This window comes from Coptis chinensis, chromosome 2 (assembly GCF_015680905.1).
Source record: "Coptis chinensis isolate HL-2020 chromosome 2, ASM1568090v1, whole genome shotgun sequence".
NCBI lineage: Eukaryota > Viridiplantae > Streptophyta > Magnoliopsida > Ranunculales > Ranunculaceae > Coptis > Coptis chinensis.
Window position 1 is genome coordinate 104,313,363 of NC_141457.1, and position 27,780 is coordinate 104,341,142.

Sequence of the window (27,780 nt, forward strand, 5' to 3'; positions counted from 1 at the left end):
TCGCCTTGACAATTATGTGAGGACCTACTTAAGGATGCTATTCCGAAGTTTTTATAAACGAACCCGCTAGGCATTTCATAGTATTACTCATAGTATTTATATTTGTATCATAGATGATTGATTATTATGCATATATTATTAGCTTAGGTTTTGACTTGGTTATTCTTATTCATTTGCTAGTGAGATGTATAGATAGTTGGGACATGAATGAGGAAACAATAGTTTTATTTCTTAGTCGTTGTAGTATAGATGAAGTTTGTGAGTACCTTCATCGAAAAACTCTCGAGGGCTATATAACTCGTCCACTAGGGAATTCCTAATGGTTTAAGGCCTTGTTGCATATGGTCAATGCAATCACACTCAGCGAAACGAGAGTAGATAAAACTCCATTTTTTGTCACTTATTCTAATTTCTCATCTTTGCTTGAGGACAAGCAAAATGTTGTTTGGGGGTGGTTTGATAAGAGCCTAAAACTGTAGTTTTAAACAGTCATACTTTTAGACCAATTATGTGAGTAATAATTAAGAGTTAACACTGATTACATGTTTTTATGCATTTCAGGTTTCAAAGTCCATTATGTACAAAAATGTGCCACTTTAGTGAGATAAAGGAGCAAAGGTCGGTTACTAAGTAGTTCCGTGATTAAAGGCCAAGATTCAAGAAGACAAAGCCTTCCTAAAGCCCGGGCCAAAAGTGAAAAGTCGACACGGGCGTAAACAAACACAAGTCGACATAACTTTTCGGCCGTATCTTTGGACTAAGACCTCGAATGGGGCCTACCTTATGTCAAAACGACCGGCTCAGAAAGAGCTTTCCAATGGTCCAAGCCTTGACCCAATCAGAGGAGCACAAGTGGACGAAAAGTCTGTTGAAGCCAACTGCAACTGAAGAGGCCTTTTGATCGAAGACTGGGTTTTGGGCCCGATTCTTCCGCCCCAAAACATGGCTCCAAGCCCATGCACGATTTTTGATCTGAAAGTATAAAACCAAAGCTTAGCTCTTTATTAATGGTAGCTAGTTAGACCTAAACAATATAGATAATTCTAGATCTAGTTTCCAGTATTTTAATTAAGTTTTAGTTCCATTTTCAATTCTTGTTTTAGATTAAGTCTTTGAATCATTGTTCTTGATTGATTAGATAAATAAAATAGTTATTTTGTTAATTTCAATTTTTGTCATCTCAATTTATAGATCTAGTTTTAATTCTTGTTGATTATTATTTCGTAGTTTAAGTAGATTGAAACATTGTTAGTTAATTTAGTTAAGTTAGAATTTTAATATGATGAGTAGTTATAATTCAATGGGAAATGATGGTTTGATGACTTAAGGCTAAAACCTCCATTAGAGGGGTTGATGAAGCTTTGATGAAAACTTAGTGGTATAGTGTAGAAACATTGTAGAATCTATTCCACTCTAGAAGGTCGTGATTCGCCATGAGAATGGGTGGACGACCTCACATGCTAGTTAGTATTTGGTAGAAATGCCATGAACACTAGGGATTAGAACTTCAAATTCTTGCCGTAAGAACGTAAGAATCGAAATACAAGAATCTATGCTAGGTTATTAAGTTGGATTCAGGTGGATTCAATTCCCTCTAATCCTTTATCTAGATTAAAAACAATCATATTTTCATAGCATTCGTAGTTTAAATTCAACATAATCAATTTCATATTGTATCGTAGTATAACACCCTTCGTAAAGCTCTCATTAGACTTAAGACCGACTAATTATATTAGAAAACATTCCATGCTAGAGCACTAGGAGTGGAACGAATTTGTTACTCCACTCTATTTCGATAGAATTGAGAGTAGAAACTTTGATAAAAATTTGACACATAGATAGTTTTAGTTTACTTACGTTTTGAGTTCATCGTTCATTTTGTAGGTAGACTATTCAATTTTATCTTTTATCAGTTGTCAGACATGTCTTACCTCATGGCTGTGAAAAAGCTACAAGTCCCTGTGGTGCTGTTGGTACAACTGACTCTATGAACTTGGGTGCTTATGGCGTAGAACTTGCATTGAAAAATATGGAGTATAAAGCTATGGATGATAGTACGATAAAAAAAGGTATGTTATGTTCTTCTGGTTAGTTTTGTTGCTAATTCTGTGAACCGAAACGAAGAACTTTGCCTGGATTGTGGATGAAATCGTAACCACTATATTTTAAGAAGTGTCTCACAACGCGGTGCCAATGACCATATTTCTCATTGGGGTTTTATACCCATCGCCGAGCCCCCTCAAAGTATCCGCCGATTCCATATTTTTCCCTTTTTCCTCCATTTTGGGATGCTTTTGACTTTTGATTCAGAATTGTTTTATTTTTAGTTTGCAATATGAGTGTAATCAAAATTAAGCGTTTGATCCCAATTTGCAGAACACCGAAAATATAGATTACTTTTTTTTTATACTCAAAGCAATTTGTAGGCCAGAGTTGAATTAGGTGCAAGGGAAATAAATGATTCAGTTTGTCAAACGTGCCACACAAAAATCTAGGGACGCGTATGTGCACTTTAACATTTGTTTGTCTTCAATTTTTTGTTTGGTAAGTGAGTCACAAAGTTGTTGCTGATGTGGAGGCTTCAAATTTTAGGTACTTGGCAAAGTTTGGTGATAGGTGTTGGTACGTTCCATACATTTTGGGCATTTACTTCCAAGTTATGAATTGCCATTTGTGTATATCAAAACATATATTTTATTTATATGTTTTATTTTATTTTTCGCTTTTTGGATTTCTATGTGGCCTTTTCTTTGTGCACCGATAGTGTCTTTATTTAGTTCTTGCTAAAAGGAAGAATATGTGAATTCAGATATGTGGATTTATTGGATATACCACCACGTTATGTATGTCTAATCTAACTTTACTATCTTCTTAAAAATCAGGCCCCAACACTGAAATATGTTAAGCCAAAGGTTCATATCTAGCAAAATATAGTGAGTATTGGTGAAGAATGTATTAAAGAAGGAGAGATAGGAAAACTGCTTTTAGAGGAAGATGAACCCATCGCCTAACGATGCTCGAAAGTGCACATTGGTCGGTTTGGCTATTTTTTACTCCTACTCTTTGTTTAAATTACCCGTGCACTGATTATTGAAACTTTCTAACTGGAAAAATAAAAAGAAGAGAAGAAAATTCGAAAAAGGGGTTTCACAAACAAGTAGTATTCTTTAAAACAATAGTATTCTTTAGGTGGCGATATAATCTTGCTTTACTGCTATGGTGGTAGTGTCCACATACAAATGAGGGAGTCTTCACACAATAACCAGTTAAAACTTCGAAAAAACTAAAAGAGCTAAAGATCACACAATATTAGTTTTGTAACACAGAACTGTTCTTCAGCTCCTTCACAATCTGAAGTAGTAATACTCGGGCTTGAAACCCATACAAACCCATTTTCTTGGAAAAACTTGTGGGTAGCATATGCTAAAGCATTCCTCACTCTAGCAACCTAAAACAACCTTGAACAAAAAATGGTCCGTTATTTCCCAAAACAGAAAAAAACAAGAACCAACCTCTCGAATATACCAAAAATACCAAACCAATGTATCAAGATACAAAAGCATACAAAGACCAAAAGTGTTTGTCCTTGGGCCTAAGATGAGCTTTTGTTCGCAGAAAATTATCTGCTCACTCTTTTCTTTTGAATAGGAAAAGAAGAATCACTTCTCCCCACCTACAAGATTAAAGGGTAAAGAGGGTGAGTAGAAGTTTGTCAAACACCTCATCCTACATTTTATTATTTTATTATTGTAGTCATGTCAAAAACTTTGAAATTGGGAGCACTACAAACTTCAGAAATCCTCTCTGCAAGCATTTATTACAATTGGATGGATCAACAAGATTAAATTCATGAGCATATGCATGGTCTGTTCTTCACATGGTTTTTAGGCAACATGTGCATGACATGTAAAACAGATAGGGGGAGCGGGGGAATTAAATTTCTAACAAGAAAAGAAAATTTCCTTACTGTGATGACTTTCCCAACATTTAACTCAACTTTCTGCTTCGATCCTTGACTAATAAGCACAACACCCTCTACCCATACTGATGCACCAGTTGAAATGAAGCCAGATTCGACCTAGCAAGACCAAAAGCATTTTTAAGGAGATGCTATGCAAAGACAGAAAAATAGAGTGTTGGGGATTATACCAATACCAATCGATTCCCCACTACACAGATAACTTGTATATAAACACAATTCAACTCCGGACAAAATCTAAATATCAACTACAACCTATACTAACATGCCCAACTCGCTAAACAACTATTAACAACAGATAATAATGTAAAGCAGTAAAAGCAAACCACAACACAAAGATTTACCGTGGTTCGGCCAATGATGCCTACTTCCACAAGAGCCAGTTCTTAATAAAATGGGAAGGAAGATTACAATCACTCCTTGCAGTCTCTCACCTTATTAGATCACTCTTATCTCTTTAGAGGGTTGTATCTCTATAAAGGTTATCTCTCAATCTTGATAGCTTTCAAGATTGGGTTTCTCTCTCTTTGTTTTTGTCTGGTTCTTAGTCTTAGGTTTTCCAAAACCTTGATTTTGGTTTTATATCCAAAAAACCAAATTTCGCGGTTACTGTAGCAAAGCCCACAAAGATTAGACTGACGCTGGCGCGGCCTTTTGGCGTGGGTCGCGCCAAAACATCGAGGCCGAGCGAAGTCGTCGCTTCATATGAGCGGCGCTCGACATTTTCGATGTCGAATTCGGCCCGCTTCTCTCCACTCTGTTTCTCTCCTCATGTGAGGGATAACTCAATCAATCTCCCCCTAACAAATGAGGGGATACCTCCATGCAATTTCCAAATCAACAGAGGAGTCCGCTACCATTCCAACGGGTAGCACAACAAATATCAAACTTACCTTTCGGTAAGACTTTGGTCATCATATCCGACCCGCTCTTGTCGGTATGGATCTTCTCGATACAAAATGCTTGTCTTCGAAAGTACTTCTCTAATCCAATGATAACGCACGCGTATGTGCTTGGATCTAGAATGAAAACTCGGATTCTTTCTCAAGTGGATGGCGCCTCGACCGTCACGTAACTACAAACCGTTTACGCTTTAGCCCTTAGTTCGTCGAAGAACCTCTTCATCCATAGCATCTCTTTGCAACACTTCGGTGGCTGCAATATACTCGGCTTCTTCTGTAGTGGAGAGGGCAACACACTTTTGCAACTTAGATTGCCAAGAATCTGCTCCCCCGCAAAAGTAACCCGGATAACCGAGGTGGACTTCATCGAAGTCAACATCACCGCCATGTTCCGCATCGCTGTAGCCTTCAAGTAAAGGCTTACTTCCACCAAAGCACGACACGATTTGAAGTGCCCTTGAGATATCTCAATATCCACTTAACACCTTCCCAATGTTCTTTACCCGGATTTGACAAATCGCTTACAACACCAACGGCGAAAAGCAATATCCGTCTAGTACACACCATGACATACATCAAACCGCCCATCATCGGATGCATAAGGAATCTTTTCCATCCGACTCTGCTCATGCTCACCCTTAGGACACATCTCTTTGGTCATGCGAACTAGCCACCAAACGGACAACCGACCGGGTTTCGGCGATCCATGTGAATCTCTTCAACACCTTTCTCAATGTAGCTTTCTTGAAAGCCACAACTTCCCACTCTTTCTCACACGAGTGATCCGCGATCCCAAGTATCTGCTTTGCTTGACCCAAATCATTCATCTCAAAGGACTTACTCAAGTCTTTCTTCAAATTGGATATTTTGTTGATGTTTGGGCCAACTATCAACATATCATCCACATACAAAGAATAGCACTATGAAATCCCTATCCGAAATCTTTGAACAAACGCGACAATGATCGGAAGCAGACTTCTTGTATCCTTGCTTCGCCATAAAAGGAGTCAAACTTTATGTACCACCGCGTCTCTCGGTGCTTGCTTTCAACCCATACAAGCTCTTTATCACCTTGCATACTAGGTGCTCCTTGCCTTTGACCTCAAACCCTCCGGCGGTCCATGTAAACATCTTCTTCAAGGTCTCCATGAAGAAAAGCTATCTTAACATCTAGTTGCTCAACCTCTAGGTTCATACTTTGGCCATACCCAATACCACCCGGATAGAAGTCATCTTCACTACAGAGAGAAAATCTCATCAAAGTCAATCCCTTTCCTTTGACCAAATCCCTTCCTGAACAAGGCGAGCTTTGTGCCTTGGGTGAGGATTGTTCTCCTCATGCTTGACTTTGTATATCCACTTATTCTTGAGAACTTTTCTCCCCGTGGGTTTCTCAACTAACTCATAAATGTGATTCTTATGCAAAGAATCCATCTCGTCATGCATGGCCTTCAACCACTTTTCTTTGTCTCGTACCTTCAAGTGCCTCTTGATAGTACATGGGTTCTCCACCATCCGATAGTAGCACGTGACGTATGTGGTGGATACCCGTTGAAGCTAGTCTCCTCTCGTCGGACCTCCTTGCCCCATCTGGCGGGTGCCTCGGAGGTTGCACTTCGCTTGCTCGGTGGTGGTTCATGCATCTCATCTCGTGATCTTCTATACCAATAGGTTCTATCCCATCATGAGCAATAGATTCTCATCATGAGCTTCAAACTCATGGTTTTCTCAGCATTCTCAATGCCTTCGCGACGTTCCACGGTAGGAACTTCGGTTCTCAATCAACAAGATCATTGGTAAAAGCATGTAGCTTCTCACCCTCCTCAAAGTCTGCTATGGTTTGGTCTTCTAAGAACACAACATCTCGACTTCGGATTACCTTCTTGTTAATCGGATCATAGAGTTTGTAACCAAACTTTTCATCTCCATAACCCAAAAAATGCACCGCTTGGCTTTGTCATCAAGCTTGATCTCTCATCCTTCGAATATGCACAAATGTCCCGCACCCAAATACCCTCAAGTATCCATAATCAACATCTCTGCCGACCATACTCTCTCGATAATCACTATTCGGAGGCTTTTCCGATGACGGGTTGATCACATGCACGGTCAGACGCGCATTGCTTCTACCCAAGTTGCTTCTAGGTAGCTTAGAGTGAGATAGCATGCATCTCATCCTCTCTACAATGGTACGGTTCATTCTCTCTCGCTATTCCATTCTCATTTGCGGTGTCTTGGGAACGGTGCGCTCATGACGAATTCCATGACTCGCAATACTCTTCAAATGGCCCAATGTACTCACCCCCATTATCCGAGCGAATACACTTCAACAACTTCCCAAATTTCTCTCTTTTTCACCATGTTTGGAATTTCTCAAACACGCCAAGTACTTCATCATTGGTCTTCGACTATAGGCCCATATCTTTCTTGACGATCATCAATGAATGTCAAAGTACGAAACTCCCCGCCGGACTTTACTCTCATAGGACCACATAAATCGTGTGCACTAGTTTAAGGACGGTGTCCTTTCGTGAGACGGGAATCTTTGGAAAGACACCCCTGTTGTTTTTTTTCTACCAAACAGTGAGTACATGTATTTAAATGTGTACCTTTAATGTCTGGCATGGCCTTTTGCTTAGCAAGAACTTCCATCCCTTTTATGCCCATGTGACACAGTCTCTTGTGCCACAGTTCAGATGAAGCTTCTTCTTCTGCCGCATTCGCTTCTGCTTTACACAAACTAGCCTGTGTTTTGTAAAGAGAGCAAGTTTTCTTTCCTCTGGGCTGCTACAATGGAACCTCTCCTGCTTTCCGGTTTATACCCCGTTACCAAACGAGTTTACAAAGCTATCGTCATCTAATTTCCCAGCCGAAATTAGGCTTAGCCGAATGTCAGGGACATGTCTTACATCCTTGAGTGTCAAGGTGTAGCCGACATTGGTTTCTATATGAACATCTCCAATGCCTATAATCTTTGAGACTCCACTGTTACCCATTCTTACTTCACCATATTCACCATAGCTGTAGGTAGTGAAGAATCCCCTGTGCGGTGTGACGTGATAGGATGCTCCTGTGTCTATCACCCACTCAGATCTTGACATGATGTACTAAGACATCACACACCACACAATCGACACAATTCCCTACTCAGGTCGCCGACTAGTGCGGTAGTATCTCTCACTGTGTTTTTCCGTTCCTCTGCACCATGTCTTCATGTACACAGTTATTCTTCTCATCCCTCTTCAGTGTTCTGCACTCATATCTGAAGTGGCCTTTGGTGGCACAATAGTAACATTGCCTCTCTGCCTTAGGAGTTCTAGCTTCACCCCTAGATTTACTTCTGTCATCACCTCTAGAACGAGATGGTTTTCTGTTTCGACCTCTCCCCCGTTTCTCTGTGAAAAGGATCTCTGAGTGAGAGGAGCTGCTTCTTCCACTCCTTCTAGTCTCCTCATTCAACAAAGACATGGTAGCCATCTCCATGGTAACAATTCCATCCTTGGCTGCTCCATGTAGAGAAACTGCTAATGTCTCCCAACTTTCGGGTAGAGAGCCTAATAGAAACAAAGCCTCAACTTCGTCTCCCAAATTGATCTTCATCAAATGCATCTGATTGATGATATTCTGTACTTCATTAAGATGCTCAGACATTGAAGAACCTTCTTGGTACTTCATGTCTGCAAACTTCTTAACGACTAGCACTTTGTTTCCAATTCGACTTCCTCTCAAAAGGTCTTCGAAGTTTCTTCCACAAACCGGGTCGTAGTCTCTTAAGGACACATGGTGAAAGACACTGTCGTCAATCCACTTGTTGAATGTATCCAATCGCTTTTACGTCAAGCTTTTTCCACTCAAATTTCATCAGTCTTTTCTAGTTTTACTCCCTCATTCTCAATGGAAAGTGCCAAGTCCTTGCAGTATAGCAAGTCTTCCATCTTGGCTTTCCTTGGCTTTCCAGATGGTGTAGTTCTTCCTATTCAAACTCATCATGCGAGTGTTCACGGAATGGTCCATCTCTACAAGTTATTTAACCTCAAATCTTCTCTCAGGAATTTCGTCAAACACCTTCTGACCAAGATTCGGATAACACCCTAGGCTATTCTAACCAAGGCTCTGATACCACTTGTTGGGGATTATACCAATACCAATCGATTCCCCACTACACAGATAACTTGTATATGAACACAATTTAACTCCGGACAAAATCTAAATATCAACTACAACCTATACTAACATGCCCAACTCGCTAAACAACTATTAACAATGATAATAATGTAAAGCAAAGAAAAAAACAAAACCACAATACAAAGATTTACCGTGGTTCGCCAATGATGCCTACTTCCACAAGAGCCAGTTCTTAATAAAGTGGGAAGGAAGATTACAATCACTCCTTGTAGTCTCTCACCTTATTAGATCACTCTTATCTCTTTACAGGGTTGTATCTCTGTAAAGGTTATCTCTCAATCTTGATAGCTTTCAAGATTGGGTTTCTCTCTCTTTGTTTTTGTCTGGTTCTTAGTCTTAGGTTTTCCAAAACCTTGATTTTGGTTTTATGTCCAAAAAACCAAATTTCAAGAAGTTACAAAGATTAGACTTAAGCCCACAAAGATTAGACTTGCTGGTCGCCGCCATTTGCTGGTCGCTCGCATACTCTTGGAGCTATGGGTCGCTGCCCATATGAGCGCGGGCGAGCTCTGACATTTTCGATGTCGAATTCGCTCCGTTTCTCTCCAGCTCTGTTTCTCTCCTCATGTGAGGGATAACTCCAACATAGAGAAGAGAGGAGGCAGAGTAATAAATGAAAAGGATTATGGGGTAACAATTAATAGAAAATGCATAAAACTAGATTAACTTATGCAGTTTATGTTTGGACCAACGAGTTAGTGTTCATCAAGATTATAACAAGCCGTAAAGCAATGATAAGAAGATATAAGAATTTGGAAATCTTTACTCCCCCTAATAGTATACTTTAAAAAACTAACACATCATTGTCATCTCAAATGCTCATAACAAAGACATTCTAATTTAAGGCAATCGTGAATACTTCTCACAATCATTATAAATATGGAGGTCCAGTAATTTATAAGCAAATCAAATTAGTACAATGAATTTTTCTTTTGAAAATTAATAAAGGTATTTAATGAAACAAAATAACAACTCGGGGAGACAGAGTGGTTGTGATTGCATTGAATATATACCTGATCATAGCCATCAGCATCTGAATTTATCACACACTGCATGTTCGAAAGGCATGAGCCATCGTTAACTCAGAAACGGACAAAGGAACACATTACGTAATGAAGAAAATAACCATTAGTCCTTCCCGAGGCTAACACAATCCACCACAACATAGGCAACGAAAGGGGCATAAATATATATTCCCATTATTATAGACAGGTTTGTTACAAACAAACAAACAAAGAAGAGCGAACAATTGAAAGTTTAAGGATGTTTTATAACCAACCTTGAGAAATGTAACAACATCCTCTGCACTCTTATTGTCCTAACCCAGCCCTTCACAACAAGCTTCTTCCCTAACCAATCCAAGCCTTCGTCCCATCCCACGCTTCACATCGACAATCCTCAAGCGCTTATGGATTCCCAAACTTTTCTCTCTCGTTTCACATCAACAAAGCTCATCAATCTGTTTTGCCACCCGCGACTGCAGCTGATGTACCTTTTTCTTATCGTTTGTTGTAGAGATGGTCACTATAGAGTAAAGGGAAAATTGACGGGTGGGATGGTGATATGGAGTGAAAGTAATTCTTTGTGTTTTGTCCATGTATAGCTCAAGGGGTAAGAGCACCTCATCTCAAAGTAAAATATTATTGTGCCTCTAATTACGTCATTGCAAAGGTCGACTTTTTCCTTCTTTTTTTTATCGATGCCCAACAAATGATATTATAGCTGTGAACATTTAAAGAAACCTATTAATGGACCTACAATACTTAGAAAAGTGATTTCCCAAGGTGAACTTAAAAAGACTTTCGCTGTTGAAGTATATCCCCTTTGCCTTCAACTAATTGTTGCTAGAGATGGCAGATAGCATGCTATCTGGATAATTAAAAGGGTTTCTTGCACTTTAGTTTCTTTTTCTACATCTTTCAGATGTGAAAGTGAAACTTATGCGAGGCACCAACCTTTTACTAAATTACTTTACATCTAGCTGAGTGCAGTAGTTTAGAATTAAACGTTGTAATGAGTTGGCCCTACATTTGTTACATTTATCAATGGATTTGAACCTTATTTAAATATTTCTAGCAAGATTTTAAAAGTTTGTCTTGCAGCCTTCTCAGAGGCTTAACTCTCTACGACAAGGTTAGAGTGCTTCTTGGGTTAGGAGATGAAAGGGTATTCTTTGCTGGGTTACATTCTATCTATCAGTACTACTACAAACTTTTACGTGGTGTTTTTGACTGATTATATAGAGAAGGAAAAATAAAAAAATGTTGTGTCTTCTTTAGTATTTTCTCATGTTCGTATTTGGGATTACTTTAATAAAAAGAAACATTTAGTTTTGGATGTTGCACACAAGGCCTTTGAGGAAGCTCAAAACGTTGGTAAAAAATGGTATTTTCCATTTCAATTATTTGCATTCATGTACTTCCTATCATTTGATTGATTTGCATGTGTGATTTAATTGTTAGCATTTGATTCTAACTCCACTTGTAGCTGCTATGGTGAATAACATTGCTCAAAGAGTTTTATGAGAAACTAGATATATATGAAAGGCGACTGGATTTATAAGAAACCGTAGCAGCAGAAGTGGAGCTCTTGGAGCTATAAGTGGGTGATATAAGAGTAGAATGCCGGAATATCCAATATGTTAATAAGGAAATTCACTCAAAGATCACCAATCAATTGCACTAAAAGCGGGGATGATATACTCTGGGCATGGAGGCCAAATTTGAACTTTTGTTTCAAATATCCCGAGTCCCATCTTATGTGATATAGTCCTAAACATGTATTAAGCAAACTACTAGCTAGAGTATGTGAGTGCATGGTTTCAAGTTTCATATAGTTTCGTCCTGTAGCATGTCGATGATTGTTGACAATAATTCATCACATTGTAATTGCAATTTCCACTTGAAATTTGTGTGCATGGGTTTGGTGAACGCACGCCATAACACAATCATGTAAGTTGGTACATATTTGTGCAATTATACACAACATTATAACCTACTTTGCAATTTTGTTATCTAGCACCATACATTTCTCTTTCCTTATTGTTTCTGCAAATTTTGTCAATTTTCTTTTTGAATCTATTTCGCTTAGGTATGTCAAAGTTGAAGTTCTTTTATCGGACAAAATTTTAGAAGAACCGCTGGTGTAGCACTGATTCAATTTGCCGCCCAGAGGGCGTGCATATGTGCTAGTTGAAATAATGTTACTCCAAAACACTTGGGTCAACGAGACGGACCTGAACAGGACACTCCTAGGTTCAGGCTTGACCCAGAGCATATATGAATTTTTGAGTCCAAGCCCGGTCTAGGTCCTATTGGACAAGTTCAGATTCGGGTCGGGCCTAAGTCCAATATATGGAAATGTTTTTTTTTTTTTTTTTTTTTCTAAAAATCAATCAAATTTGTAAAATTGTAAGCAACCAGAACCCTCATCTCTTGTGTGGCAAGCACAACACTTACCAACATTGTTTCCAATTTTATATGTACATTATTAGTAAATATATTACTAATATTAATTATAAAACACACGAATCTATCATAGATTTCGAGTCAGGCCATTATTAGACTGGGCAAGAGTATATCCAGACCTGGCCTAATAATCTTATTAGACTAAATGTAAAGTCTAAGTCCTTGTCTTATCAGTTTGGATTCAATCGGGTTTCGGGTTTGTCCCGACCCATTGAGAGCCCTATTGATAACCTAGTGTTATTACTAGACGCTAGATACTTATTTGAAGAGGATCACAATCAAATCGATATATAATTTTCTCGTCCCTTATTAAGTGTGAATAGATATCAAAAACTGATTATAGATAATATTAAACAAAGAGTTTATATTATTTATAATCGCTAATGTAATATGAGTTTCCAAACTTATTCTCTTTCATTCTTGTTGAGTAGGGTAGGGATCGGGTCGGGTTCGGGTTGGATATGGCTATATCCGAATCCGAATAGTTTCACAATATTTGAACCCGATCCGAACCCGATTAAAACCAAAATTGAATATTCGAACCCGACCTGAACCCAACTAACCCGATTGGATAACACTAAAAAATAAAAAATAAACAATTTTTATCCAAACCCGAATCTGACCTGAATACATAAACGGATATGAAAATCGATCCAAACCCAATATATTCGGTAATCGGGTCGGGTTGGATTTAGGTCTACCCGACCTGATTCCCTGCCCTATTGTTGAGTCACCGTTAGTAGCTAATTTTAAAGAGGAAAGATCATTATAACATTTCATAAAACGGGGTATTTGCAGGTTGTTATACATTTGCGGTCTAAAGGGATAAATACAAAAGGTGTTAAAGTATAGGATAAGAGAGTGGGTGGGGTCCTAAAATAAAATGGGGCACTTGTTGAAAATTTTGTAATGCTTACTGATTGTTTCATTTTGCTTGTCCTAATTTTTTTAAAACCTACAACCTTCTAAATAAAAATTGTTTTGGATTCTGTGTGTTAATTTGCTTGGTGGATGTTTCAAAATATCCAAATTCCGGATTATTGAGATGATTGTCTTTTATTAGTTGTTATTGTATGTTTGGTGTTGGTTATTGCATAATCGGATTTTGAATAATTGTGTTGTGATATTTATGATATGATATAGTGCGTGAACGCATAAATACAACCTTCTCAACATTCTGTGGGCTTGAGTCAATATCCAAACTGACTATTTGTTAAAGCTATACGAGGGATATATGTGTGTTATTTTATAATGAATTTGGGATATAATGAATTTGGGATATGCAGTTAAGTTTGAATTATTATAAATATTAGTTAGTTTCACTCGTTTAAAATATGTTTTGTTGGATGTTAAATATACTAACTTTCTTATAAGGGTGGCTCACTATATGAAGATTTTGAACATGGTAAATTTATATTAAACGTAGGTTGACTATTATAAAAGGATGCCTCACACTGTATAGAAAAACTAACAGTCATGATGTAAATTATGTAATGTTTTCAGTAGATTTTAGACGCGCTAGATAGACTAGTATCTTCCGAGGGAATGAACTAAATTGTCTCGATGCGTAAGAATTACTCAGTAATTGCTTAACAGTCAATTACTTTACTGTTCTGGCATTTGTTGAGACAGTTAACTAACTGGGGTTGAGCAATGATATATATATTGTTATGATTTCTATATTATGACAAGATTTATGTTTATAAAATGTCAAATATACAAAAGAGACTGTCAAAATTTTTGTAGAATTTTAATGTCTTTGTACAGTTTGGGTTTTGCTTGTTGGTCCGTATCATGTCTCGAGTTTCATAATGATTGAAAATGCCACATGTATTAGGTTCCAGTCATTGTGAAAATCGGGGCGTGACAATGGGGTTTCTACATTGAGATATTTTGATAATCGGTAGTTAGGGGGAGTCTAACAAATATTATTCATCTTAGAAATAGATTAATTATCCAATGGTAGGTTCTAAAGGCAATATATTAAAAACACACTCACACAAAAAAAAAAAAAAAACTCATTATCGTCAGGGCATTTTTTATTTTTGGCCAAATTCATGAATAAGCCAAATTTTTGTTAATACAATCTCCTAAGCATTTAAAAAAAATAAAAAATAAAAAAATCGGAAACTTCTCCCCATTTGAATGTAGTCCACAAATTAAAAATCGAGGATAGTTCATTTTCAGGGTAAAATTTTGCAATGTTGGAAATTTTTGAGTACTTAAATTTTTTGTGATGATGTTCAAAACAACTATAAAATTATATCTAAAAAAAAAAAAAAAAAAAAAAAAAAAAAAAAAAAAAAAAAAAAAAAAAAAAAAAATCCTAATAAAAAATTTAGAAATGCCCTAACGACCAAGAGTTTGTTTAGATGTTTTTGTAATATATGTTTATAGAACCCTTTCCTTATCTAATAGAGGGAAAAAGATGTTCATCTTTGCATGAGCTGAACTTATGTATTTTAGATATAAAGCCCTATCTCATTCACATCTAAGTGAGCATATTTATCTCTCCGAGCCCGTTTTATGAACTCCACCACCAAAAGTAGATTTATAAAATAAATTGAGAGTTGATTTTTGGTAAAGATAGTTTTCTCATAATGGAGAATCTTCATACAAAAAATCAGCTCAAACAACAATGTTTAACATTATCAAAAGTTGTTTTGAAATTTGAAAATTTTGGACCATTAGATAATTTTATAACATTGTAAGCAAATTTTGATACGTCCAGACATCTTCAAATGCACTGATTTTTTCTAAAGATGATCTATATTATGGGAAGAATATCTCCACCAAAAATCAGTTTCATTGTTTTTAATGGTGGAGTTTTTTTTGGAGTTTGTATAAGTGGAGTTCATATAACGGGTAGGTTATTTCTATGGTGCACTTTTTAAGATCATAGTTCCAGATTTTGGAAGTGTGCCTCAATCAATGTTTACTATTTCGAACGGAATGTCGGAATTCCGACTACTATTTCATTTTTAGAAAATTGGAAAAAACAACATAGGTTGAAATATTGTTAATTTTGAAATAGTCGAAATCAAAATACAACATATAGTTGAAATATTGTGAATTTCGGTTTTTGAGATTTTCGGAATTCCAAAAAATTTCAAAATCTCGAACTATGGTCTCAATAACCAGAATATCAGCTGAGGACTGACGAAATCAGAAGGTTCCAGAATTCTGAAATCAATGGAATTCCGACCCTATATTGCAATTCCGATGCGTCTTGGTTGTTTGAAAAGCTGAAATGACAGTCGGATTCCCACATTGCGTTCAAAATTACAAGCCATCATACATATTAAGTGCTAATTGAACTTTAGCTCCTTCTATCAATTTCTTGGTTAAACTTTTATTACGCATGTGAAGATATTTAATTAAAGTTTTTATAACCAGAGGCAGAAACCTAGGTAGCTTAATTATAAGCTCAAGATATTTATGAAGAGGTAAATAAAATGCTTAAGCTAGATATTCAAGAACAAACTGTTCAGTTTCCACAGAAAGAATAAAGAAGAGAATATAAAAACTGTATTTATTCGCATAATTATGAGGTTGATGTAATGATGTCCCGTGTCCGTATACAATTTGCAGTGTATGAAGTATGAAGTATGAACCATGGGAGGCAAGAGCATTCACGTACAAACGTGCTTATGTGCGTTGTCCACTTGTCCTTCTCAATCGCAATATATCTAGCTTAAGCTCTAGCGCACTTATTCAGTTATTCGATGTCTTTTGTGAGGCACTTGATTAAAAAATTAGAATCTATTGATACGTACTTCCCCTCTTACGCTGATCTAGATGAACCACAGCTTGCAATGCTTTCTTGTAAGGTTTGTTTAGTGCGGTTGCGAACCTGCAATACAGGCATGAAGTCATGAACTTTCCCCTATTATCTTGGAGGACACTCCATGCCATGAAGCAGCTGCTGCACCTGGGATTAGTTATAGCCCAAATAATGGCAATTTGCACCGCAAGACGTACAAAGATTGGTTATACCATTGTATCTTGCACTAGGCAGTCTAGCACTAGCAGTACACCATGGCCAAATGTTCGCTTTTAATTGGCAAACCCTGCATATAAGACGGCTACAGCAGCTGGAAGGAAAAGCCCATCTGGACGTGGCCCATTTCTCTCACTCTTGAAAAAACTACCCTCAGCTTAGGATGTACGGAAGAACCTCACTAGGCGAGAATGCAAGATATATACGCACCACCCATTAAGACAGATGATCTTACTCAATACCAATGCACCACCACGGTCTATGACACACTGTCACTATGTCGCATTATAACCATTGGGAAGGGTCGTTTACGCACTAACCTACCAGATTTACGAACACAAGGATGTTAAATGGTTAATTGGTTAATCGTTGTCCTGCTTTGTGTAATTTCCCTAGTTCGTTGTCATGCTTTGTGTAATTTTTCTACTTCGGGATTTCATAATTATTGGAACTCTGAAAAACCAAAAATCACAATATTTCGACTGATGTTATATTTTAATTTCGACTAATTTTGAAATCATTAATATATTTGACTTTCGACCCTATGTTGTTTTTTCTCTTTTTAAAAATAATTAAACTATCCAATCAAATTCTGGCATTCCGTTTGGAATCGTGAACACTCTAATTTCAGAATCACATGCTAACAGTCAGAGCACTCTAGCATGTTATAATACACATTAATAAGCCAATCAATCTGATGTTTCTTAACTAACGATGTATATATTTTTTTTATTCTTTTTAGGAACCATATTTGTGATTTCTAGTTTATGCAATATCTATGTTTCAGTTCTTCGTGACAATTTGCAAAATAAAAATAAAAATAGTGGGATTGACTTATGGCTCCTAACGGGGACTGTCTAACTGTTTGATTTGCATTGGACTATTGGAGTACACACAGTTGCAATGTTGTGTTATCTCTTTACAAATTACAAAGTCACAAATTAATAGTATTAGAAGCAAGGCCCAAAATTTCGATATCGGTTAATATATCGGTGTACCCAAAAACCGAGATATATCGGATATATCGAATATCGGATATCTCGGTTTTTTGTGACCCGATCAAAGTTTCTAAAATATCGGATATCTCACCGATATATCATATCTCCATATATCCGGATATATCGATATTTCGAAATTTTAATATTAAATTATTAACAATTGGTCAAAAGTCAACGATATATATCGATTATCTCGAAATATCGATTATCTCGGCGATATAAACTTTCATATCGGAAATTCCGATATATCTCGGAAAAAAAGGGGTTTAATATTCGGTGGATATATGTCGGAAATATCGATATCGGTGTATCAATTTACCGAGATATATCGGCGAGATATCGGATATCTCGGCGATATTTTGGGCCATGATTAGAAGTTGTTCTTCACGACACAGTAACACCAATGGAGCGCGACCCGCGCCTCGGGCATGACCAATGTCCAAGAGAAAATAAGCGACCTAAAATCCCGCACCTCGTGTCTTTCAAGTCACACCGACTGTTTTGTTTCTTTTTAACTTGTAATCTCTATATAAACAATCGTAATCTTCTTAGAAATCAATCAAGTAAAATATTCTCAAATCTCTCTCTTTCTAATTTATCATGGTATCAGCCTAATTTTGATCTAAACCCTAACCTTAACCTCTATCAGCTTCCGCCTCCTCTCAATTCTCAATGGTCAACGCCTCCACTCCCAATAATGACTCTCTTCCAAATTCTGATGATCTTTTTTTTGTCCACCACTCAGATATCCCCACGGCTATCCTCGTATCTCTTCTGTTATCAGGGGACAATTATCCGACTTGGTTACGGTCTATCTCTAGAGCCCTTCGAGCAAAGAATAAGTTTGGTTTTGTCGATGGCTCTGTAGCACCTCCCAGCACTCCCAAAGAAAAATCCAAGTGGTCCGCGATGTGATGACCTTGTTGCTTCATGGATTCTCAATTCGTTTACTCCGGATATTTGTGGCGGATCCTCTATCGTCGACTCGCATCCCAATCTGGAAAGATCTAGGTGATCGTTTTTCACAAACTAATACACCCAAGGTTTTTCAACTGAAGGATTCCATCACTCTTCTCAAGCATGACAATCGTCATGCATCTGTTTATTTCACTTTGCTCTTTTTGGGATGAATTAAGTTCTTTATGCTTGTACTTGTGGTCATGCATCTATTTTTGCCAAAGAGGTTGAAGACAGTCGTTCTATGAAATTCATGCAAGGCCTAGATGCCTGTTTTCAATCCATCTGCAGTCAAATTCTCTTGATGGATCCTTTTCCTCATATGTCCAAGATTTATTTTTAATCTGACAAGAGGTGAAGCAACAAGAGATTCATGCACTCTCTCTTCCTTCTGCTCCAGACGCTGCTGCCCTGAGTACTCACTTTCAAAAGACCGACTGGGCTTATTCTTCGAAATCAGGCACGTCTAAACCTCCACAACACAAGAATGGTTTGCCTTAGCCAAGAGCATGCGTGCCCTCCGATACAGGGCAACCAGAGCACGCACGCGCTCGTCCTTTCTGCAACCACTGTAACCGAGTTGGACATCTTATTGGTATATGTTACAAACTACACGGTTATCCACCCAAGCCTGCTCAAGCCAATTCGGTTGCTACAGGCTCCACTTCTCCTGTTTTCTCCAATGAACAATACCACCAACTTCTCAGTTTGCTTGATCAGGTAGTACCACTTCACAAGCAAATCTGACAGGTATATATCTCTCGTGTTTTTCTAAATCCATATGGATCATTGACACTAGTGCTACCAATCATGTATGTTCGTCATTACATCTGTTTTCTCATTATCATGCTTGTTTAACACATTCTACTCTTAAACTTCCGGATGTCACATACCATTTAATTACTCATGCTGGTAGTGTTATTCTCTCTCTTCTGTTACGTCTTGACAATGTTTTGTTTGTTCCTACTTTTCATTTTAACTTGCTTTTCACTAGTGAACTAGTCAAATCTCACTCTATCTTTGTCACATTCACTAATGATTCTTGTCTTTTCTAGGACCAGTTATCAAAGAAGAAGATTGGATTGGGACGACTTAATGGGGGACTTTACCATCTCCAACTAGCTTCTGTTTGCTCATCCCACAACTCCACCACCAATAATTTATGGCATTATCGCTTAGGACATTTCTCTTCCACGCTTTTGCAGATTTTAGCTAAGCAGTTTTCTTTCATTTCTAGTTCCACTAATGCCACTTACAATATATGTCCGCTAGCTAAGCAAACACGTTTATCTTTTTCTCATAGTTCAATAAAAACTATTAGACCTTTCCAAATGATTCATTGTGATATTTGGGGTCCTTTTCATTTACCATCTTATTCCAATGTTCGTTTTTTCTTAACTATTGTTGATGATTTTAGTCGTGCTACATGAATTTATCTTATGACTGTCAAATCCGAAACTGATATGCATTTACAATCTTTTTTTGCCATGGTTAATACTCAATTTCACTCTACAATACATTCACGCATATCTGGCCATAGCAACATTGATGACCATTTTTATGAAATCAAAGTCCTTCGATCTGACAATAGATCCGAATTTATATCCCATAACATGCAACAATTTTTTTCAAAATATGGGGTTATCCACCAACGTAGTTGCGTTGCTACTCCTCAACAAAACGCTGTTGTTGAAAGAAAACATCGTCACTTACTCAACGTTGCACGAGCATTACATTTTCAAGCTCATCTCCCATTATCCTTCTGGGGTAAATGCATACTCACAGCAGGCTATCTCATTAACAAAATTCCTAACACCTTATTAAATGACAAATCACCTCATGAGCTTTTATTTACAACACCTCCCACTCTTGTCCACCTTCGTGTTTTTGGTTGTTTATATTTTGCTCACAACACTTCCATTAAAAATAAGTTTGATTACCGCATGAAACCTGACATCTTCATTGGTTATCCTTATACTCAGAAGGGTTATCGTATTTATGATTTATCTTCCAAGAAAATTTATACTTCCCGTGACGTGATTTTCCATGAGAATGTCTTCCCCTATCAAAATTTATCTTTCCAGGCCAACCATCCCATTTGCCAGTTTATCCCTTACCCATCCCCAACAACAAGACATTCGACCTTCAGTCATCTCCTATCACTCCAGTAAACGGAGCGTGCCCGCGCCATTAGCCACCATAAATAGAGCGCACCCGCGCCCTCCCTACTGACACTCTTCCAACTCAGACAACTCCGGCCCCTGCGATTTTGGAACTCCCTCAGCAACCACAACCCAACCATCCTACCTCATCTCGATCCAATAGAGTACGAAACCCCCCACCACTTCTCATCAAAGATTATCACTATCCTACTCTCACCAAGGCACCTACAGTCCCTCGTTCGGCCAACCTCATCCACTCGGACTCTAAGGTAACACGGTTTTCCACTCCATATCCTATGGATCTCTATGTTTCTGACACTAACTTTTCTACTTATCATAAAGCTTTTTTGTTTAAAGTGTCTTTATTCAGTTGTTCCTACATTTTTTTCTCAAGCTGTCAAAATTCCAGAATGGAGAGCTGCTATGGTTGCTGAAATTGCAGCTTTGGAACAAAATAACACATGGATTCTTGTTCCGTCATCCTCTCATCATAAGCATATTGGTTGTAAATTAGGTTTTCAAGATTAAATATCATTCAGATGGTTCTATTAAACGTTACAAAGCTCGTCTTGTTGCCAAGGGTTACAATCAGATTGAAGGTCAAGACTATCATGACACTTTTGCACCCGTTGCTAAATTAGTCACTGTTCGATTACTTCTCTCCATTACTGCTATCAGACATTGGACTCTTCATCAACTAGACGTCCACAATGCCTTCCTCCAAGGCGATTTGGATGAAACTGTTTATATGACCTTACCTCCTGGATTCGCCAAACAGGGGGAGCACAGAATATGTTGCCTCAATAAGTCCTTATATGGACTCAAGCAGACTTCTCGGCAATGGGTTGCCAAACTATCTACCACTCTTATCACTGCCGGCTTCACTCAGTCTAAGTCTGATTATTCTATATTCACTAATATTTGTGGTTCTGATTCTACATTTGTCCTTGTATATGTGGATGACATTCTTATCACAGGCAACAATCCATCTCTCATTCAGAACTTGAAGAAATTTTTAGAAGCAAAGTTCTATATTAAGGACTTGGGACGTCTAAAATATTTCTTGGGTATCGAGATTTCTCGTTCCAAAGAAGGATTATTTCTTACACAGTGCAAATGTCTTTTGGACATTCTGTCTGATTGTGGTACCACTGGTGGTCGTATTTCTGAGTTCTCTATGGAACAAAACATCAACCTCCATACCAATGATGGCACATTACTTCAGGATCCTACTATCTATCGTCGCTTGATTGGGTGTCTCTTATATCTCACAATTACACGTCCAGATATCACTTATTATGTAAATTATCTCAGCCATTTCGTGCAGTCCCTACGGACTCCACATCTAGATGTTGCTTATCGTATAAGTACTCCGCTATCTTAAAGGTTCGATCAACAAAGGGATTCTCTTATCCGCTAATAGTTCTTTACACATCTCTGGTTTTTGTGACTTTGATTGGGTTGGCTGCCTTGTCACTCGTCGTTCTACTAGTGGTTATTGCACTTTTCTTGGTTCTTGCCCTATATCCTGGAAAATAAAGAAATAGAAAGATCAGATCCCGTTCTTCCTCACCGGTTGAATATCGTTCCATGGCTACTCTGGCGTGTGAACTTCAATGGTTGAAGTATTTTCTCTAGACTTAAGCATTTCTCTCATCCTTCTCCGATGAACATGTTCTGTGACAATCAAGTCGCCCTTCATCTCTCTCAAAATCCAGTTTTTCATGAACGAACGAAACATATAGAATTGGACTGTCATTTCTTACGCGACAAGATACAGGCCAAGTTACTATCTCCTATGTTCATTCTATCCTCAAATCAGGTGGCTGACGCCTTCACTAAACCTCTCTGCAATGACACCTTTCTGAGATTGATTCGCAAGTTGGGAGTTCTTGACATTCACTCTCCAACTTGAGGGGGAGTATTAGAAGTTGTTCTTCGTGACATAGTACAGAGTGTGCCCCGCGCTCGTACATAATACCAATGGAGCGCGACTCGCGCCTCGGGCATGACCAATGTCCAGTAGATATAGTGTGCCCCACGCTTTGCTCCAGTACAAACAGAGCGTGCCCCGCGCCTCGTGTCTCTCAATTCACACCGACTGTTTTGTTTCTATTTTAACTTGTAATCTCTATTTAGAACTTATAATATCTATATAAACAATCGTAATCTCCTTAAAAATCAATCAAGTAAATATTCTCAAATCTCTCTCTAATTTATCAGATAGTGATGAGTTATGGAATAGTAGTTTAACAATTATTTTTGTTAATTTACAAGTATCCAGTTATTCTCCCCTTATTTTTTTGTTTGAGAAGCATGTTTGTTGAAGCAAAAGCCTCCGAACTGTATATATCGAACATCTAATTTAAATGCAAAAGAAAAGGAATATAAACTTTGCAACGTTTTGAACACCCCTTAAATTAAGTATTTTTGACATAAATTAATACAAAATCTCCATCAGACTTTTATTATAGATTAGTGGATTAACTGACATTATCAACAAAATTTTAGAAATAACAATTAAACTAAAAAGTTGACAGCATCCTTTGCCTACCTCAACCTCCATGATAGAAAGTAAAGACCATTAAAAAAAAAGGGGCTGGGTCACTTCTTCAAGTGCCAAACATGGAGAAATTGCATCATAGCATAATGAACAAAGGTGAGGGACATGTTCAACCTTCAACTCAATTAGTCTCCTCTATAGGGGTGGCGAGTGTAACATTTCTAGCTTCCTGTTCATCACTTGGCCCTGTCTCTAATAACCTCTATTCCCATCTCGGTTGGATCAGTGGCTTGAACTTCGTAACTTATACCATCTAAAACTCTCCTCAGTCCATCTTTGGAGGTTGCGTATAATATCTTTGCTCTTATTCTTGATGCTGTAGGGGCCCTGAAAATTATTCGATCACCAAAATTCGCTTATCAATTAAAGATCCAACTTTATGCAGTGACAATCCAGCTTGAAATGTTGCTTTCTGTGAGGTCCGTTCACAATTTAAACAACAATAGTGCATTAGTGTTAAGGGGACCGCGACTATCATGTAAGTGGCAGAAGCGGTCACCGTGATGCTTTTTTAAAGTAAAAACTGGCTATTAAGGGATTAGATTGTAATCAAAGGTAGCATTGCAATCAGAACCAAAGGTATGCAAATGAATAGATGATGTAAACAATGTGAAACCATGTATAAATCAAGATAAAGCAGACTAGAATCGACCCATTCGTGCTCCTAGATCTTCAATACAACAAATCAAACCTAAGAAAACCCTAATCAACTTGATTTGTAGCCTCACTTTGTTTTTAGAATAAATTGTCAATTAATAAGATTAACGAATTTGCTTTTAGAAAATTTGAAGGAGGTAAATTTGTTGGAGTATATTTTTGTGGGTAACAAGATCTAAGAAGGTCCAAAATATAATGCCACGTGGAAAAAAGTAAGCTTCGGGACGAAAATTGTAGCAAGTGTAAGGAGACACGAAGAGAATTAAGACAAGGCAATTAATGAAACAAACAAACCATGCAATGAAGAAGATTTTGCTCTTCCGGCAATTATCGACGGTAACAAAGTCAAAGTCGAAGACAGCATATCTGCAATCATCACCAGGAAGTGATGCAGCGAGATCATCGTAACCTTCTCCAGGTCCACCAACCTTATCAACCGTGACCAACTTCGATTCCTCATCGATCTTGAACACGATGAATCGATGCACCTTCTTCCACTTCATCTCCATAAACGAGTTCTTGCATTCGTCCGTAACCCACATTCCAGTCGTAGCCTGATTACATAAAACCAGCAATATATACATATATATAACATCACGATCTTTGCATATATATGTAAATAATTAACAGTACGTAAAGGAGGAGAAAGAAAACAATTCAATCTTACCATCTTGAAAGCCATTGCCATGGTTGCAACTTGCAAGGTGAAGTCGTAGATCTCTTTTTTTTTGCTTCTCTTGTTTTTATTCTTGGACACTATAAAAAGTGGCACTTGGAGAAAGAAAAGGTTGTGCAGTCCTTGTTAAATAAGGATGTGACTTTTGATATGCCACTCCATTTTATCGTAATTACGAATTTGTCTCCATTGCTATATAATTTTGTGTACTCGCCATCTGTTTGCTACCGTATTCAATGTCTCAATGTACTGTGAAAATTACCATGTTTAAATTTGCTTCTCAAGTATTACTCGATCAGTCTTTAGTCTCAACTCTTTCAATCAGATGAAATATCTGTCAGGTTGACATATATATATATATATATATAGTTAGCTACACTTTCATGGTGGTACTGTTTAGCTATATGGCAGTTGTGCGGTTGTGCCGTTGTGGTGTTACTGTGTTAGTGTTACAAAAAGTAAAGAATTAAGGCTTAAGCATTGTATATCCGATGGTAGTTAGTTTTGGTGTTTTGTTCATACTTCATAGTATGTTGTATTTATGGAAATCGTAAACAATGCTCATGAAATTGCACAGCTAATCGCACACAGCCTAATAAACTTCAAAAGGAGCAAAAGACATAGGACCTACTGGTTAGTGTTCTTATTTGGTTAATTAAGACTGGTGGCCGATTAAAGTGATTGCAAAATAAAATTTAAAAAATAAAGGAAGAAACAGTATGACCAAATTTTGCTAGGCCTACATTTTGACCACAGCCTTTAAAAGGGCCCAACAACAACGGCATTAGTTGGAGATCAGAGCTGGATGATTCTTCATGTTTGAGCTACTCCGAAATCAAAACTACTAGAGGTTTGGCAACATAGTAATTCTCCACAAAACCGAGGGTGTAATCATATCTGATTGCTACAGATCCTTAGTCCATTAGAAAAGAATTCTATAGGAATTTGAGGTTTTGAGGTGGGGACTTGTTCTCGGATCACACAACTCTATCAGAAAAAAAGAGATCAGTCTTTGCGTAAAAGTCAAGGGAGGAAGAAATGTTTGCATCAAAACTAATCAGATTAAAAGCATTTCTATGTACATACTTAATTCTTACCACTAGAGTCTAGAGCCATGGACCTCTTTTAAAGTCCCGTTGGTTTTTTCAAAAACGATTACGAGAGAGCTGTAGGGGAATGAGTATGTACAGGTTAGTATGTTAATAGCATGGTGCCTCTCTTAGTATATTATATTTAGATTATAGGTGTGTTATACACGTTATAATTCCCGTGACTGTGCAACATACACTGTTGATTATGTTATTATTGAAGTTGTGTATTAAGGTGGACATGATAAGGCATGATGTTGAGAGTATCCAAAGAGAGATAAGGACGAGAAGTAGATAGATAACCTGCATGAATAGAGTCATAGAGATAGTAAATTGAAGGAATTGAAATCCATGAATAAGCTAAGTTTATAAACAGTATTAGAATCAAAGAAAGAAACAACAGACAGGAGAGGGGACAAGTAGGGATGTCGGTGGGGTATGTCACCATCACATGCGTGGTCCATTTTGGACAAACAAAAACTCCAATTACACCCACCGTTCCTGTCCATAACTCCGTTTCATAGTTACGAAGTAAAAAACTGCTTTTGATAGAATTATATAATGATTTTTTTACATTGGAAATTGTACACAAGTAGACTTTCTTGCTCAGATTTCGATCCACGGAATCACACTTCCGGTTCTTCTCTTCTCGGTGAAAAGTAAATATAACGTTTGAGAGTGGAGAAAGAGCAAATATGAAGTGACACGAAAACCATGCACTCTAAAAGTGACGTGGGAACAATGATTTTTGTTCCATAGAAGAAGACAGCTACTTCACTAGTTTTTTTTGGTAATCAACTACTTCACTAGTTCACTCCGATGACTTGAGAACTTTTTTTTTTGTAACCGTGTCCTACAACTTATAAGCCTTCTTATGGATTTCTACAGGATCATAACTGATGTCAGAGATGTCAGGGTTTGATTTGCAAACATTCACCATTAGTAGAGTACTAGGTATTATACCCGGGCATATGCCCGGGTTCTTTTATGAAATTTTCATTTCCAGCATTGTATAATAGGAGTAAGGGTATTATCATGTAATTTAACTAATTGAGAAATTTCATTTTCAACATTGTGTAATAGGAGTAAGTGTATTATCATGTAATTTAACTAATTGAGAAATTATTGTGTAATAAATCACAAACATGTAATAAATTTAAGCATATATTTGCGTGCTTGATAAGCTTAAAACTTGGCACAATCTATAACCTAATTATTACTCCTAAAATAAGTAATAGTTCCATTAAAATTTATTCTACTGATCATCATCATCACTAATGTTGATTATCTTAACAACTTCATCACTCGTCATGTCAATATTAGTAAATGATGTTCGTAATTCTCTATTTTCTTGCCCAACGTGCATAATATCAACATGTAGTTCTTGATTTATTTCATGAAACTGTTCATTGGCTTCTTGAAGTTGTATGATTTCGTTTGTAGCTTCTTCATTCATGACGCAGATGATTGATTTAAATCCCCCGCTTATTTAAGTTGTGGTCGTATATGGCTAAGTTCTTTGAAGTTGAAATCTCTGACGTCGAATTGGTACAATTCACGAAGTGATGTGAGAGCAGCCTGTGCAGCTTGATTTTCAGCTATATTTTGTGTTTCTTCTAGAGTTCCATAACATGTTTGCAATGTTGACAAATTATCATAGTCGTCACAATATTCTTTAAATATTCCTTGTAAAATAGGAACGTCTATAGTCACATTAGATCCAAATCTATCGCCTATAATTTCAGTTTTGTAAACTGGTGGTGTATAAATTTCGTTATGCATTAGTATCTGATTCAATATTGCTTTCCTTGAAATAGAAAATATTTTATCATCATCCATTTTGCTGCACAAAAAATTAAACATAATTAGTACGTTAAATTGTGAATGAGTTTATATACATGTTGGCATAATATCTACTATCGTGCCGATGCAATATTCCGGATATGGCATTTACCAATACATTTGTTAATTATATTTGCTAAAGTAATATGCCAAGAAATATCGTGAGTTCCACATAGCGATATTTCTTTAATATTCAACAATGATAATAATTAGTATGCAAATTCCATGTACGTGTAATCCAAATTCCAACTAATTAGAAACACGTACACGATATTAAATAAATATCGTGAGTTCCACATAGCGA

The 27,780-nt window shown here is 37.3% G+C and overlaps 1 protein-coding gene and 1 long non-coding RNA gene across 2 annotated transcripts; both read right to left on the minus strand.

Annotated features, from left to right (window-relative positions):
- Nucleotides 1-3,616: 3,616 nt before the first annotated feature.
- On the minus strand, nt 3,617-10,148 carry LOC147519978 (uncharacterized). Its single transcript, XR_015214341.1, has 3 exons — nt 10,080-10,148; nt 3,968-4,078; nt 3,617-3,673 (listed from the first exon to the last, which is right to left on the minus strand). It is a non-coding gene; the product is annotated as an uncharacterized LOC147519978 (long non-coding RNA).
- Nucleotides 10,149-23,090: 12,942 nt separating this feature from the next.
- Nucleotides 23,091-24,671, minus strand: LOC147519979 (actin-depolymerizing factor 5-like). Its single transcript, XM_086591493.1, has 3 exons — nt 24,538-24,671; nt 24,165-24,424; nt 23,091-23,540 (listed from the first exon to the last, which is right to left on the minus strand). The coding sequence occupies exons 1-3, from the start codon at nt 24,556-24,558 to the stop codon at nt 23,390-23,392; spliced, it is 432 nt and encodes a 143-aa protein (XP_086447619.1). The 5' UTR covers nt 24,559-24,671; the 3' UTR covers nt 23,091-23,389.
- Between the last annotated feature and the right edge of the window lie 3,109 nt (nt 24,672-27,780).

What these genes read in the sequence shown, in the direction of transcription:
- LOC147519979 (XM_086591493.1), bottom strand. Translation starts at nt 24,558, where the DNA reads ATGGCAATGGCTTTCAAGATG. An exon ending in TGGCAATGGCTTTCAAGATG is followed by an intron (nt 24,425 to 24,537) that starts GTAAGATTGAAT and finishes TTATGTAATCAG; the next exon opens with GCTACGACTGGAATGTGGGT. An exon ending in AAAATCTTCTTCATTGCATG is followed by an intron (nt 23,541 to 24,164) that starts GTTTGTTTGTTT and finishes AATAATTTTCAG; the next exon opens with GGCCCCTACAGCATCAAGAA.